At 35.6% G+C, this 15,023-nt stretch overlaps 1 protein-coding gene across 13 annotated transcripts in view; it reads left to right on the top strand.

Moving 5' to 3' along the window:
* Positions 1-15,023, top strand: part of KIF21A (kinesin family member 21A) — a 152,546-nt gene that overhangs the window by 107,842 nt on the left and 29,681 nt on the right. For 9 of the 13 annotated variants that reach the window (XM_046012031.1, XM_046012032.1, XM_046012030.1 and 6 more), the window contains 10 exons: positions 782-889; positions 4,611-4,679; positions 4,774-4,988; positions 5,139-5,292; positions 5,825-6,019; positions 6,461-6,562; positions 7,591-7,756; positions 8,221-8,241; positions 12,804-12,864; positions 13,228-13,282. In XM_046012031.1, coding sequence (XP_045867987.1) covers positions 782-889; positions 4,611-4,679; positions 4,774-4,988; positions 5,139-5,292; positions 5,825-6,019; positions 6,461-6,562; positions 7,591-7,756; positions 8,221-8,241; positions 12,804-12,864; positions 13,228-13,282 — 1,146 coding nt within the window. The remainder of the gene's footprint in view (positions 1-781; positions 890-4,610; positions 4,680-4,773; positions 4,989-5,138; positions 5,293-5,824; positions 6,020-6,460; positions 6,563-7,590; positions 7,757-8,220; positions 8,242-12,803; positions 12,865-13,227; positions 13,283-15,023) is intronic. The other 4 variants (XM_046012022.1, XM_046012028.1, XM_046012027.1 and 1 more) reach the window with 1 other exon arrangement.

The following is a 15,023-nucleotide window of genomic DNA, read 5'->3' as shown; positions in this document are numbered from 1 at the left end:
GAGGTAACTACTGTCTTTGCCCCCAGACGTAACAACTATGTTGAATTTAGTGTTTATCCTTCCCATGCACAGAAAAATATAAATTGTCTTCTTGACAAAAGAGAATATGTGAATCCTTATCTGTTCTGTGTTTTTGTTGTGGTATTAATTCTTATTAACATTTGGCATGACAATCAATGTCAAATAGCAAATGTGAAATAGCAAATGTGAAAATGATTTAGGAAGTTTTAGATCATAATGTGTCTTTGCTGATGACAGCAATAGCTAAAATTATTAGGTGCTTACTATATGCCAGACATTGTTATAAGCACTCTACAGGTATTACTCAATAAATTCTCATAATAGTTCAATAATGCCATAGAGCTGTTATCTCTATTTTATATATGAGAAATGAAAACTTAGAGAGGTTAAGTAATTTGTTCAAGGTCATATAGCTACTGGTAATAAGTACCAAAAATTCCTTCAAGTTATAGAACAATTGAACACTGAATATAAAATGGATACAGCACTAAGCAATTGATAGAAACATATTAGAAAAGTATTAGAAATAGAAATGTTTCTAATTAGAAATTCTATGTTTCTATTTCTAATTAGAAATTTTAAATAGAATTTCTAATTCTATTTCTGTGATCAGCATTGACCATTTAAAATGGGCATCAAAGCTCCATTTTTTCCTTGTTAAGTATTCAGAATTCTAACTGCTTATTTCCATATGTGTGATTAATTTAACGAATGTTGTGATAAGAAAATGCCAGTAGATGTATTTACCTAATTTTTTTAGGTTCGGCTAATGAAACAAATGAAAGAAGAACAAGAAAAAGCCAGATTGACAGAGTCTAGAAGAAACAGAGAGATTGCTCAGTTGAAAAAAGATCAACGTAAAAGAGATGTGAGTGGACTTTAACTTTCAGTTACATACAAATATTGTACATTGAACAAGCTTGTTTAGTAAATGGAAGAAAATTTTCTGATAACTGTAACTATTAAGTGCAGGTTAAGGATCATAAGCAAGCATTAATTTTAAGTATGGCATTTATTATAATATATGGATTATAGTAACTCAATATACAAGGTCATAAAAACACTATAATATTATTATAAGCTTTATTAGAGGCTTGCTTATTTCCTAGATGCTGAGATGCAAGAAAATGGCAAAGAATAATTGATGATCTCCAAGGAGATCAGGGAACTACTTGCAGTATTATGTAAAATAGTGATTTTAGGATGGCTCCAGACAGTTTCACCACTAGAAATTCTTAGCAATGTTCCTGGAATAATAACCCATTTTCACTGAGGCAGCTTTACTAAGAGCTATAAAAGTTTTCACATTCTTTCACTTAAGAATCCTACTTCTCCCATGAACTTAGAATAAGAAAATAATCTAAAATCAAAAAATTTGTTATGTGTTAAAATCTTTACTTTAGGGTTGTTTGTAATAGTGAAAAATGTAAAAACAATCAAGATGCTTGATAGTAATGGGAATGGTTAATTATTCTCCGTCTCATTTAATAGGTTATTATTCAGCCATTAAAGATTGGATTTGGAAACTGCATAGTAAAATGAAAAATGACTGTGATTTAACATTAAGTGTAAAGTAGCATTTTTTAAAAAGAATTTATTTATTTATTTGAAACAGAGAGAGAACATGAGGGGGATGGAGAGGGGCAGAGATAGAGGGAGAAGCAGACTCCCTGCTGCGCAGCGAGCCCGATGTGGGGCTTCATCCCAGGACCCTGAGATCATGACCTGAGCCGAAGGCAGATGCTTAACTGACTGAGCCAGCCAGGCACCCCATAAAGTAGCATTTCCTCTATGCATGCTTGATTAAAATGAGGGAAAAAGTATTAAGGATATATACCAACGTGCTAACTGTAATTGTGTTAAGGTTTTAGGTTATAGTCAGTTTGTTTTTTCTTCTTTCCAAATTTCTGGCAAAATGGTTATTTCATTTATGATTTTTTTTTTTCCTCAAAAGAAGAGGCCATCATGGTCTTTTCCCCATTGTTGGTTAGGTTTCAGCCTCTGTTCTTTTTTCTTGCTTAACTTGTTCTAAATCCTCCCTGGAGAAAATGTGAGCAAACAGCATATTTTAGAAAGTAGACATGTACTTTGGGAAGTAAAGAGAAAATTTAAGGAGATAGAAGGGAATAATGAGAAAAATAGATTATTCTCATGAGATGACTGCTGTATTAAGGCTATGGCTCTTTCTTTTTTCCTATTTATAAAAATTGGCATATGTTAACAAGCCATAAAATTCCCTCCTTTAAACTGTACAATTCAAGGATTTAGTATATTCACAGAATTGTGCAAGGATTACTACTATTTTATTCCAGAATATTTTTTATCACTCTAGAAAGAAACTCCATACCCATTAGCAGTCACTCCCATTCTTCCCCCTCCCTGGCCCCTGATAGCAATTCTACTATATTTTCTGTCTCCGTGGATTTGCCCACTGTGGATGTTTCATATGAATGGAATATACAATATATAGCCTTTTTTATCTGGTTTTTTAAATTTAGCATGATGTTTTCAAGGTTCATCCTCGATATTGCATGTACTGGTAGTTCATTCCTTTTCATAACTGTGTGGATAGAGCATTTTTGTTTATCCATTCCTTAATTGGTAGATATCTGGGTTATTTCTACTTTTTGGCTGTTTATTTATGTATCTATTTAGAAGCTTTTATTCAAATTCCAGTCCATTAACATACAGTGTAATATTAGATTCAGGCATATAATATAGTGATTCAGCTGTTCCATACAACACCCAGGGCTCAACACAGCAAATGCCCTCCTTACTCCCATCACCTGTTTCATAGATGCCCCCACCCCAACCTCACCTGTGGTAACCATCAGTTTGTTCTCCGTAGTTAAGAGTCTGTTTCTTGGTTTGCACCTCTCTTTTTTTCCCTTTGCTCATTTATTTTGTTTCTTAAATTCTACATATTACTCAGCCATATGAAAGAATGAAATCTTGCCATTTGCAATGATATGGGTAAAGCTGGAGAGTATTATGCTAAATGAAATAAGTCAGAGAAAGGCAAATACCATATTTATTTTGTTTTTAATCCAAACTTTTGGATGACAAGTATAATTTCCTTACAATATTCACTATTTATTTCTTTGAAACTAACTCTTATGAGACATAGAGGTCAATATTGAACAACTAACTCCTGGGAGGGAATTTTGAATCTTATTACACAACATAGGATCATATATGATATACTATTCTGTTATAAAGATGTGAGGCTGAATAATCACACACAAAGCTAACATTCAGACTCTTTTACCCTTTTACTTATTGCCTTGTGTGCATATTGAACCCCTTTTATTTATTTATTTATTTATTTATTTGAGAAAGACAGTGAGAGAGAGCATGAACGAGGAGAAGTTCAGAGGGAGAAGCAGACTCCCCGTGGAGCTGGGAGCCCGATGTGGGACTCAATCCCAGGACTCCAGGATCATAACCTGAGCTGAAGGCAGTCACTTAACCAACTGAGCCACTTGAACCCCTTTCTTTATAAATTGTTTCATGTCATATTCATCTTTTAACCCTTTGTATATTTGTACACCATACAAAGAATATGAATGAACTTGAGATTTGACTTAGAGTAGAAAAAAACTTAATGTAGTAGTCACAAGTTTCAAACTATATGTTAATTTTAATGTTTGGTAGTTCATTCATTTAAAAAGATTTGTTAACTTTACCTCTATTCAATCATTGCTGTAGGCAATGACGATATGGGAGTGATAAGATAGAATCTGTTTCTCCAAGAATTCTCATCTGATGACATAGGAATGAATTTACATAAACATGAGATGAATTACCTCTTTAAATTAGTGATGCAAAACATGAAGGGTTATTTGGTATATCACAGAATTTAAGTCCCAGAGGGCATATTTGTGATTAAGCCCAATTCCTAAGCCTTGCCCAGGGTCACAGAGTTGAATAAATGACAGAACTAGAAATAGGATCTCTGTTCTTTTTAAGCCCAAAATTGTTCCCTAAAGTTTAGCCTTATAAAATGGCTTACAGTAATTTATAATGAATTGTCTTTATCATATAAAGTACCTAGAAACAAATTGGCAGCCAATACTGACATGTTTTATTGTTTATTTACTTTATCCAACATAATATTTTCAAAGTTATTATAAAGCGTTAATATAATTAATATATGTTTTCCCTATATTTAAAAGAGAGTTAATAATTACTGCATATATTATAAAATGACTTTATTGAAAGTATTCTAAGCTGTTTTCATCCTGTTCATGCTTTAGCTAGCAAAACAAATGTCTAGCAAAAATGAAACGATATAATATTTACAAAGCACTTAGAAAAGTACTTGTGTATAGTAAGCATTATATAGTGTTTCTTAGATAAAAGTATGTCACAGAGATAACTTCATTTTTTAGAAAAAGGTGGCTGCATCAATATGCATTTTTGTTTATTGCAATAAAATATCCTTATTTGTAGCAATGGATGCAAGGTTGTTATAAGCTCAAATTCTGCTAAGAACTATTATAGTTCCCAAAGGGACTATGTTAATTCAGGAGTAGGAAGCATTGTATCTTTCAGTTTATCATTTTAATGTATTTGTTATTATCTTATAGCATCAACTTAGACTTCTGGAAGCCCAAAAAAGAAACCAAGAAGTGGTTCTTCGTCGCAAAACTGAAGAGGCAAGTCAGTCATTTGGAGGAAACGCTCTGGCTTTGAGGTAAATGATGTATGTCTGTAGACTAGAGGACGAGTCAGTCTCTCTTGCTCCTTCAGGTTACAGCTCTTCGCAGGCAAGTGAGGCCCATGTCCGACAGAGTGGCTGGGAAAGTCACTCGGAAGCTGAGCTCATCTGATACCCCTGTTCAGGATGCGGGTTCCAGTGCAGCTGCTGTGGAAGCAGATGTATCAAGGGCAGGAGCCCAGCAGAAAATGAGAATTCCTGTGGCAAGAGTCCAGGCCTTACCAACGCCCACAACAAATGGAACCAGGTCAGTACAATTCTCCTGTTCCTTCTGATACAATCTTTGTGGCATTATGACTAAATGTTGGACTTCGGTGGAGAACAGTTCATTATTTGGCAGTGTACAATCAAATCAGCACCTAAGTAATTACATGTGTTTGTTTTTGTATGATTATAGAAAAAAATATCAGAGAAAAGGATTGACTGGCCGAGTGTTTACTTCCAAGACAGCTCGCATGAAGTGGCAGCTTCTTGAGCGCAGGGTCACAGACATCATCATGCAGAAAATGACTATTTCCAATATGGAGGCGGATATGAATAGACTCCTCAAGGTGTGGAAAACAGAACGTAGATATGTTCTTCCTTAGCTGGCTCTTACTTTTAGTTTTCCAAATTTGATCTCTGGGTAAATGAATACTTACCAATTTTTTTTTCTTCCTTTTTTTGGGTGAGTTTTGATTGCATTATGTGTGACTAATTTTTTTGTTTGTTTGTTTTGTTTTGCTTTAATTGTGGTAAGAACAGACAGCATGAGATTGACCTTCTTAACACATTTTTAAGTGTACAGTGCATTGTTGTTAATTATAGGCACCTGTTGTACAACAGATCTCTAGGACTTACTCATCTTGCATAGCTGAAACTTCAGACCCATCAAATGACACCTCCCCCTAGCCCCTGGCAACCACCATTTTATTTAGAGCATCTATGAGTTTGATTATTTTAGATGCCACATATAAATGCAATCTTGCAGTATTTGTCCTTCTGTGACTTAAATGAGTCACTTAGCCTAATTTCACTTAGCCTAATGTTCTTATGGTCCCAGATCAATATTATTTCTTGAAATCCAATCTGTCTTCTCAATAGCAACGGGAAGAACTCACAAAAAGACGAGAGAAACTTTCAAAAAGACGGGAAAAGATCATCAAGGAGAGTGGAGAGGGAGATAAAAATGTGGTTAACATCAATGAGGAGATGGAGTCATTAACTGCTAATATAGATTACATCAATGACAGTATCTCTGATTGTCAAGCCAACATCATGCAGATGGAAGAAGCAAAGGTTTGTAATTGTAAAAAATGCTGAATCGCTTAAGGAAGATATTTTCATATTTATCATTAAAAGCACTTTGAATTTTTATATCAAAAATTTTTAAATTATTGGTTTAATATGATTCTTAGGTTTTGGGTGGATATCACTCCCTGCCTGGTCTCCAGATTTCTTTGTTGATTTTGTGATATTATTTATTGTTTGTAAAATCAAAAATGTTTAAAAATGTATATCATTTGTTGAGCCACCCTGGATTCTTAACTGATCAGGTGTGTTTTTTCTTTTCAACGGGCGCACATGTTTCTTGGGGTAGAGATCATATTTTATGTTTTCCTCAAGAGTCTTATTAACTAACCCAATACTACCAAATAAATAAATGAAATAATGGGCTCTTGCTTCTGTTTGAATACATTCAGCTCAAAGTAATGTTCATCATATGCTGGTTTGTTGTAGGAAGAAGGAGAAACATTGGATGTCAGTGCAGTCATTAATGCTTGCACGCTTACAGAAGCCCGATATCTGCTGGATCACTTCTTGTCAATGGGTATCAATAAGGTATGCTCTAACTACCCCATTACTGAAAACCCAAGTTTTGATTAATTCATTTTGTTTATCTTTCTCCAGTGACACTTTCCTCTGTAATAAGTAAGATTTCTTTTAATTGAAAACCATTCTTTTATCTTTCTTTAGAGTTAAGAAAAGGCAGCGCTGTTTAGATCAATTCCATTAGCTTGTCATCCATTGTACTTGTGTATTAGAAGAGATAAAAGCTTAAATAAGAAACAATTCACCTTTTGCTTTACCAAAGGAAAAATGAAAAGAAAAATCTCTTGGGGGGTGCAGACAAATTTGGTATCATAATTTTGGTTTAATATTGATTCTTTAAAGTTCAAAAGAAGATCAGAAAGAAAAAAAATACAGTGACACTTCCCTCCTCTTTGAATGTAAATGCATTAACCTGTCAGCTATAAGAAACTTAGGCCTAAATGTTGAAGGTGATAATGATTTCTAAGTCACTTTTTTTCTTAAACACCACTTTGGGACTGTGCTAGATCCTTTATTTTATGTTCTCCTGCTTAATCTTTATAGTGTGCTAGGAGGTAGGTATTATTCACATCATTTTGCATATGAGAAAACGGAATCAGAAAAATGAGGTAATTAGCTTAAGATCACTAGGCTAGTAAGTGAAAGAGCGTCCATGAATCAAGGTCTATCTGACCTCAAAGTCCATGTGTCATATATATTTGCTATTTGATACAGATCTTTTTTAGTAGATTCTGTTTTGTACGACCTAAGATAATTGTTGTTGTTGTTTTTTTTTTTTGTTTGTTTGTTTGTTTTTTTTTTTTTTTTTTTAAAGATTCATTTATTTGACAGATAGAGATTACAAGTAGGCAGAGAGGCAGGCAGAGAGAGAGAGGAGGAAGCAGGCTCCCAGCCAAGCAGAGAGCCCGATGCGGGGCTCGATCCCAGGACCCTGGGATCATGACCTGAGCCGAAGGCAGAGGCTTTAACCCGCTGAGCCACCCAGGCGCCCCATTTGTTGTTGTTTTTGTTGTTATTATGTTTCTGTGTAATTACAGGGTCTTCAGGCTGCCCAGAAAGAGGCTCAAATTAAAGTACTTGAAGGTCGGCTTAAACAAACGGAAATAACCAGTGCTACACAAAACCAGCTCCTGTTCCATATGTTGAAAGAGAAAGCAGAGTTAAATCCTGAGCTAGATGCTTTACTAGGGCATGCTTTACAAGGTAATTTGGACTAAATTTCAGTTAAATGAATTGCATGGTAGCTTTGCTCTTTGAGAATGCTATACTATATCTCTTTCCCTTGTTGTTTGACTGAATAGATGCTATATTTACTTATGCTTTTGATAATTACTCCTTCTTTAATTTGCATGTATAAATTTGGGGGATGTAATTATTGCCATTCCAAGAAATGATTACCAACTTAAAAAGGCTTATTTAACCTTATTAAGCAATTAGTTTTTGTGGATCAACCCAGTTTCTGAATTGGTTATTTAAATATTAACCAAGTTTCATTACTTTACTCTGCATATCTAACAGCCTTGAAAAATAATAAGTGTTTTTTATGGCATCTATTCTACATATCTTATAAATGGTGCATAATCTTGTTTTATGTGGGAGTTCTTAACATTGGATCTGTTTTGATTGGAGTATTGCTTTTTGTTTCCTTTTTGCTGTTATTTACACAGATCTAGATAGCGTACCTTTAGGTAAGTATGTTTAGCTTTCTGTGTACCCTACAGCTGCATGAATTACTAATTGTTCATGTACACTAATTGTGGTACATCTTATGTTTAAAATTTTTATTGGCAGCCAATTGGTTTTTGCATGCTCTTTTTTGAAATGTATCCATGACCACAAACAACTAAGTCTTTTGTCTTTCCTATACATTCCTAATTTAAAAATATTAGATATTTAAAGAAGTAGGCTTTAGTTAATTTTCTCTTTTATTTTTTGACCTCCAGCTGTGGCTCCAGTTTCATAAGCCCTTCTTTCTCTTTCTTGTAGGGAAAAAATGGAGTACACATTTCTTGAATTTTTAAATATATCTGTTAACTTGCATCTGTTTTAACCTTATAATTAACTTTCCTTAGCAAATATCTTTGGTATATATTTGATAGAGTCTCACCTATTCTTAATTTTTATAAAATTCAACATATATATTTTAATATAAATTGAATAAGACTATTCAAAACATTTTATATGAACAGATTGAAACAATATTTATAATATTTTCAGATTAGAATGGGCTTTAGAGATAAACAAGTACAGAAATTTTCAACCTCTTTCTCTTGCCACTATACCATTCGCATCAACTACACCCAGTTCTATTAGTGATTATACACATGAAGGACCAGGAGTATCAGGGCAATTTTATTATTTTTGATTTTTCTGAATGATTATTTTGGAACAGTGTTTATTTAATTAAAATTATTTCAAAATCTGATCTGAACTTTTTCTAAGTACACGGCTGCCAAAAGTTTTCATACTTAAAGGAAAGGAATGTAACTGAAAGAATAAATATACTTACCTGTCTGTGTCATTAGAATAAACATAATCTATACATCTGAATTTGTTTTAAATAAGATGTTACACAAATAAAATACATGAGCTATTTGATTTATTAGATGTTTATACCACATGTTAATCTCAACATAGTATTTCCTTGAGATCAACTACATAATTTAGGTACAGAAAAGCTACTATTTTTAATCTGATCAAGCTATAACAAATACAGGTAGAAAAGGTAGGATTGGGGGGCGCCTGGGTGGCTCAGTGGATTAAGGCGCTGCCTTCGGCTCAGGTCGTGATCTCAGGGTCCTGGGATCCAGCCCCGCATCGGGCTCTCTGCTCGGCAGGGAGCCTGCTTCCTCCTCTCTCTCTGCCTGCCCCTCTGCCTACTTGTGATCTCTCTCTCTGTCAAATAAATAAATAAAATCTTAAAAAAAAAAAAAAAAAGAAAAGAAGAGGTAGGATTGGTTATCTTCTAATCAAGACTGCCCAAATTCCTGGATCATAACTAGAATTTTTTGACATTCCACGTGTTTTGAGACACGTTTCTGCTCTTGCTGTTCCTCCTCCTCCCTCTCCTGCTCCTTGTCTTTGTTCTTTGTGGTCCAGCCCATAATAATAGGTGAACTTTTATTTAAGTCCTTTGTCTCTTTTAACTTGGAAGAAAATGCACATGTCCTTCTTAATGTCCTTTTGTGCAGAAGATATTAAACTGCTAATTTGATGGGCAGTGCTACTTTTTCATAACTTTCAAACAATTTTCATTTATCTACGGTTGAAAAAGGGTCAGAATCAGAGAGTGGAAACCCATTCAGCTGATGTAACCTGTGTCTCAGTGACTGAAGTCTGTGCTTTAGATGGGGGCCATAATCTAGCCTAGAGGTGCTTTGGAGGAAAAGCATGGAAAGAGGGAAAAAAAAAAATGGAAGTTGAAGTTCACAGAAGCTAGAGAACTGCACTTGACTGGAATTTTACCTTGGAATTTTACCTTTAGCCTTGGGCTGAGTGCTGGGATCCAAGTAAGACACAAAGTCTTGCCCTCATTGACTTGATGCCTTGCTGAGGGTGACAGACCATGAAGAGTAGGATACATTCAGTGAGGGCAGTGATTGAGATCTATAATAGGGAGTTAATAGGAACATAGAGTGGGGTCACCCCATAGGAAGGGAGTAGTTGATAAAAGCTTTTTGGAAGAGGTGATATTTGAGCTGAAACACAAAAGAAGAAGAAAGTTAGCTTGGCAAAAGATAAGGTGGAAGAGGAAGACAGAAGAGTCACTCCAGGCAATGACTAAACTAAAAGGCAGAGACTCAGCTACAGTATTGTACCCATGGGGCCTTCAGGCAGGTTGGTGCCCTGAGCAACAAGTACATGGCGTAGAATGATGGAACATAAGGCTAAAAGGTGGGCCTTGCTAATGTGTGGGTACTTTTCTAGTCTTTGAAGAACATCTTTATTATCCTCTTCTTTTTTCCCTAACTATGTTAGGGTCCCTAAGATCATCCCTACCTTTGGAGACTTGCTATGAGGACTCATGGGGCTCAGTGTATGCTTGTATTCATGGCAAAGATTCATGTAGGAAGGATACACAGCTGAATCATAAGACAGGAAAAAAAAAAAAAACAAAACGACAGATGTAGTCTAGAGGAATCCATGTCTGGTTTTCCTTATGCTCTCTCTTTCCTGAGGGAATAACACAGAATGTTCCTTTTCCTTTGGAATGAAAATGCAGCAGCATGTGTACAATGTTTTTGCCCAGGGAAATCCATACACTCAGAACCTGAAGATTTTCCTGGAGACTGGTCACATATGTATTGTCTATGTAGTAGGTACCAGGACTCAAAACTCCCAGAAGGAGGGCAGGAGTTGAGCATAGACCATACAAACATTCTAAGTACCTTCAGTACCTTCAGTAGTTAACTAGTGACTGGGACACTCTGAGAGTCGAGTTTCCAGATGCCAAGCGAAGTCCAACTTTGCAAGCAGGCCTTTCTGAAGATAGTGGTTTTGGGCTGCTATGCTAACCGTTTTCTTTATACTATTTTTATTAATTTTCTTTTTTTTTTAAACTTAAAGACTTAAAAATACTTGGTTAACTTCCAGTGACATGAGACTGTGCAATTTTTTTAACTGATAAAGATGAGCTTTAAGGCATTCAGGAGTTGCAAGTCTCTCTGCCTTAAGTTTTAATTTTGTGGTGATGAGAAAAGAAGCTGATAGTGGCCTGGATGTGTGTTATCAGAGTTAAGAGTACAACAGTGGGGTGATGGTGTGACCGGTTGCCCGAAGACTAGTGCTCAGACCAAGTTGAGTCCTGAAGAGGAGTTTGACTTGGTGACTTTCTGGGTGGGGGCCTCTCTCCTTTTGCCAGGTTGGTTATGTCAGACCATAGTTATCTCTAATTATGCATACATGCATCAGCAGGAGTTACGTTTTTACTAAGCACTCACATGATGTTTAACATACTAACTGGTTTCATACTAACTGGTTTCTACAAGAAAAATACTAACTAATTTTAGCCTGCTTTTATACATGGGAAAATGAAGACTAGCTTGTCATTTCTTTATAACCTCATGTTCTATATTATCAACGAAGGCAGTCACCTTGGCACTCAGTTATCCTGTCCCTAGAGCAAGTCCTTGAGCCTCTCTCTAATGGTGGGCTTTCAGATAGACAATGCCTTCAAGACCACGGTTTTCTTCACCCCAGAAAATAAATTCCCTTTGCATGGGTCCTCGATGGGCTCCATTTTAGACAATACTATCAAGTATCAACTATTACTGAGTTTCTATCTGGTAACCAGTGAAGAAGAAAGGGAGGATCTGAGAAAGGAATTAGTTGCCCGCAATCCACATGTATAGAATTAAAAGTGAAAAGGGGATGAATCGGACATATTTTTCATTAATATAAGTAATTTGTAATGTTGTTACTTTTGTGGATTGGTTTTATAATAAAATGTGTATGTTTTAAAAACCTGCATCTATGTAAGGGGCTCACTGACATTTTACATAGTTTGCTTTCAGTGGCTGTTTGATTTGTTGACTTCCTCCTAGTTTTCTTGTTTGCTTTTTCTCTTCTCTTCTACCAGTCTGTTACAGTTGTTCTGAAATAGTGGTGATTTACTTGTATTCAGTTACAAAACCCTTGCATGCAAACCTATTGTTTTTGTCTTTAATGTACGTGTGAACGAGCTGCATGAGGATGTTTAACTTCTCAATACCTTCACACAGGCACACATGCTCTACTTGAAAGCAAAAATAAAAATAAAGGAAGATATTAAAGTTGGGGGCATACTGATTAAAATATAGAAAGTATGTTTACACGTACATAGTTTTTGAAATTGGCTTAGTACATTAAAAGGAGCTCATGCAACATTTATTTTAATTTTATATTTTACTCAATGGTTTTTCATATGTTTAGAGGGCTTGGCATAAGTATATACTCTGAAAAATATACACAGTTACACATATTCTGATAAATACATGATTTCGTTTCCATCCTATGAATGTTGTTGTTCTTTGTTTTATGATTCGAACTTGTGATTTTTTCTTATTTTGAACACCTTTTCTCATTTTAGGATACATAATCAGAGGGGTTTCTTAGAAATATTTTTCTACATTTCTATTTGGATTCAGTAACTAAAACCGAACTGCCTATGTTGAGACATTGGGCTGATGTTTGTTATGGCATGGGGATTTTTATCATTCACATTATGACATGTGGATAATACTTAGCTTTTGGACATTTGTTTTTGTTTTAGAAAATGTAGAGGATAGTACTGATGAAGAGGCACCCTTAAACAGTCCAGGATCAGAAGGAAGGTAAGCGAGCCCTTAGAAACTTAAAGATTTTACTTGTTTCTATAATGTTTTAAATACTTTTATCTTGTTGCTTCAAACAATTGCCATAAAACAACTAAATTGAACTTTATGGCTAAATGAGTAGCACTAGAAACGGTATTATGGAAACCAAACTAAGCCATATTTAACCACCACAAATTTTAAAATAAAATTTACTGGGATTTACTGGGATTATTATTTTTTAATTAGTTCATTTTGATTTTAAATATTGTCTTTTCTTCCCCATAGACATGTAAGATGCTTTTTATAGTTATAATCATAGAGGACATACAGTTTTCTCGAAGTTCCCCTTTAATCTGTGGTTAATTATTTATTTGTGTATAGCACGCTATCTTCAGACCTTATGAAACTTTGTGGTGAAGTGAAACCTAAAAGCAAGGTAAGAACTGAAAATAGCAGGTAAGCATCCTTTCCCACTGTTTTTTTGTTATCACTATTAAACACATGAATTTTAGGGGTGCCTGGGTGGCTCAGTTGGTTAAATGTCTGACTCCTGATTTTGGCTCAGGTCATGATCTCAGGGTCATGAGATCAAGCCCTGTATCTGGCTCTGTGCTGGGCGTGGAACCTACTTAACATTTCCTCTCTCCCTCTGCCCCTTCACCCCTCTTCCCCACCCGCTACACTTGCACGTTCTCTCTCAAAAATAAACACACACATAGGCTTCAGACCCTTAGTAGGTTAGCAAAATGGCGTACTTTTACCAGAGCTCCCCTGTATAAGAAATTTAGTTCTATAATTACCACATTCTCCTTCGGAAAAAAAGTATATTGAAACATTCTGCTTTTTGGAATTTGTGCTTTAGCACATTATGGCACTTTTTCTACTAGAGAAGATATGACTGTGGAGACCAATTCTTTTTTTCCTTCCAGGTTTTACCTAAAAGTTTTTATTACCTGTTAAGGAAGTAATGTGCTAATTTATTAAAGTCATTGAAATTTCCTAATAATATAGGAGATGATAGACGCTGTAGTGGCATACAGCATGAATTTGCAAAATTTGTAAATTAGCAGGAAATTTTTGAAATTTTAACATTCTAGAATGTTAAAATTCTAGATTGAGAGTTGGCAGCATTTGATAGATGAATTAATTAACCACCTTAAGATGTTTAAAAACAAAGAATTCTTGTTGTGCTTAGTAAATACTTGTTAAATGAGTGGAGAGAATCGGATCCTGAAAGAATAACACTGCAAATGCATTAGGACAGATTGAAGGGCGGTTGTGAACAGTCAGGTAATGTATATGAGTAATTTGGCTGGTTGTAAAATAATGAGTAGAGGTCACTGTGATTCCCTGAAGAGGACATGCCACTTGTAAGCAAATAACCACCACTTAACTCTCGCTTATTTTTGCCGTGAGGAATATAGGCCTGAGACTACTAGATATTGTTTTTTCTAAAGAAGCCTTAAATATAGATTTTAATGTAGGATTTACTAATCTTTAAAACACCGGTCAAGGGGCACCTGGGTGGGTCAGTGGGTTAAAGCCTCTGCCTTTGGCTCAGGTCATGACCTGGGATTGAGCCCCGCATCAGACTCTCTGCTCACCAGGGAGCTTGCTTCCTCCTCTCTCTCTGCCTGCCTCTCTGCCTACTAGTGATCTCTGTCTGTCAAATAAATAAATAAAAATCTTAAATTTGGGCCATGTATCATGTTCAGTCATATCCCTTTTTTTTTTTTTTAAAGATTTTATCTATCCATTTGACAGACAGAGATCACAAGTAGACAGAGAGGCAGGCAGAGAGAGGAAGGGAAGCAGGCTCCCCGCTGGGCAGAGAGCCCGACACGGGGCTCGATCCCAGGACCCCGGGACCACGACCCGAGCCGAAAGCAGAGGCTTCAACCCACTGAGCCACCCAGGCGCCCCTAAATAAATAAAAATCTTAAAAAAAAAATTAAAACACTGGTCAAGCCAATTAAAAAAAAAAGTCTCCAGGCTCTATGTACGATCCTTGGCAACATGTGGTTTGTGTTTTATTTTTCTAAGTGACTAAGCAGAAGTTACCCAAACTCAGAGAAAACATCCTAGTATGGTTTGGATTCCATCTTAAGTAGAGGAGAGAATCTCTTAAGGTCCTGAATGTCTTTCAGGCTCCCTGAAAGCCTAGTTATTCATGCCCT

Source organism: Meles meles, chromosome 7 (assembly GCF_922984935.1).
Source record: "Meles meles chromosome 7, mMelMel3.1 paternal haplotype, whole genome shotgun sequence".
NCBI lineage: Eukaryota > Metazoa > Chordata > Mammalia > Carnivora > Mustelidae > Meles > Meles meles.
The sequence above is the reverse complement of the archived record's forward strand: the minus strand, read 5'-3'. Positions and strand labels throughout refer to the sequence as shown.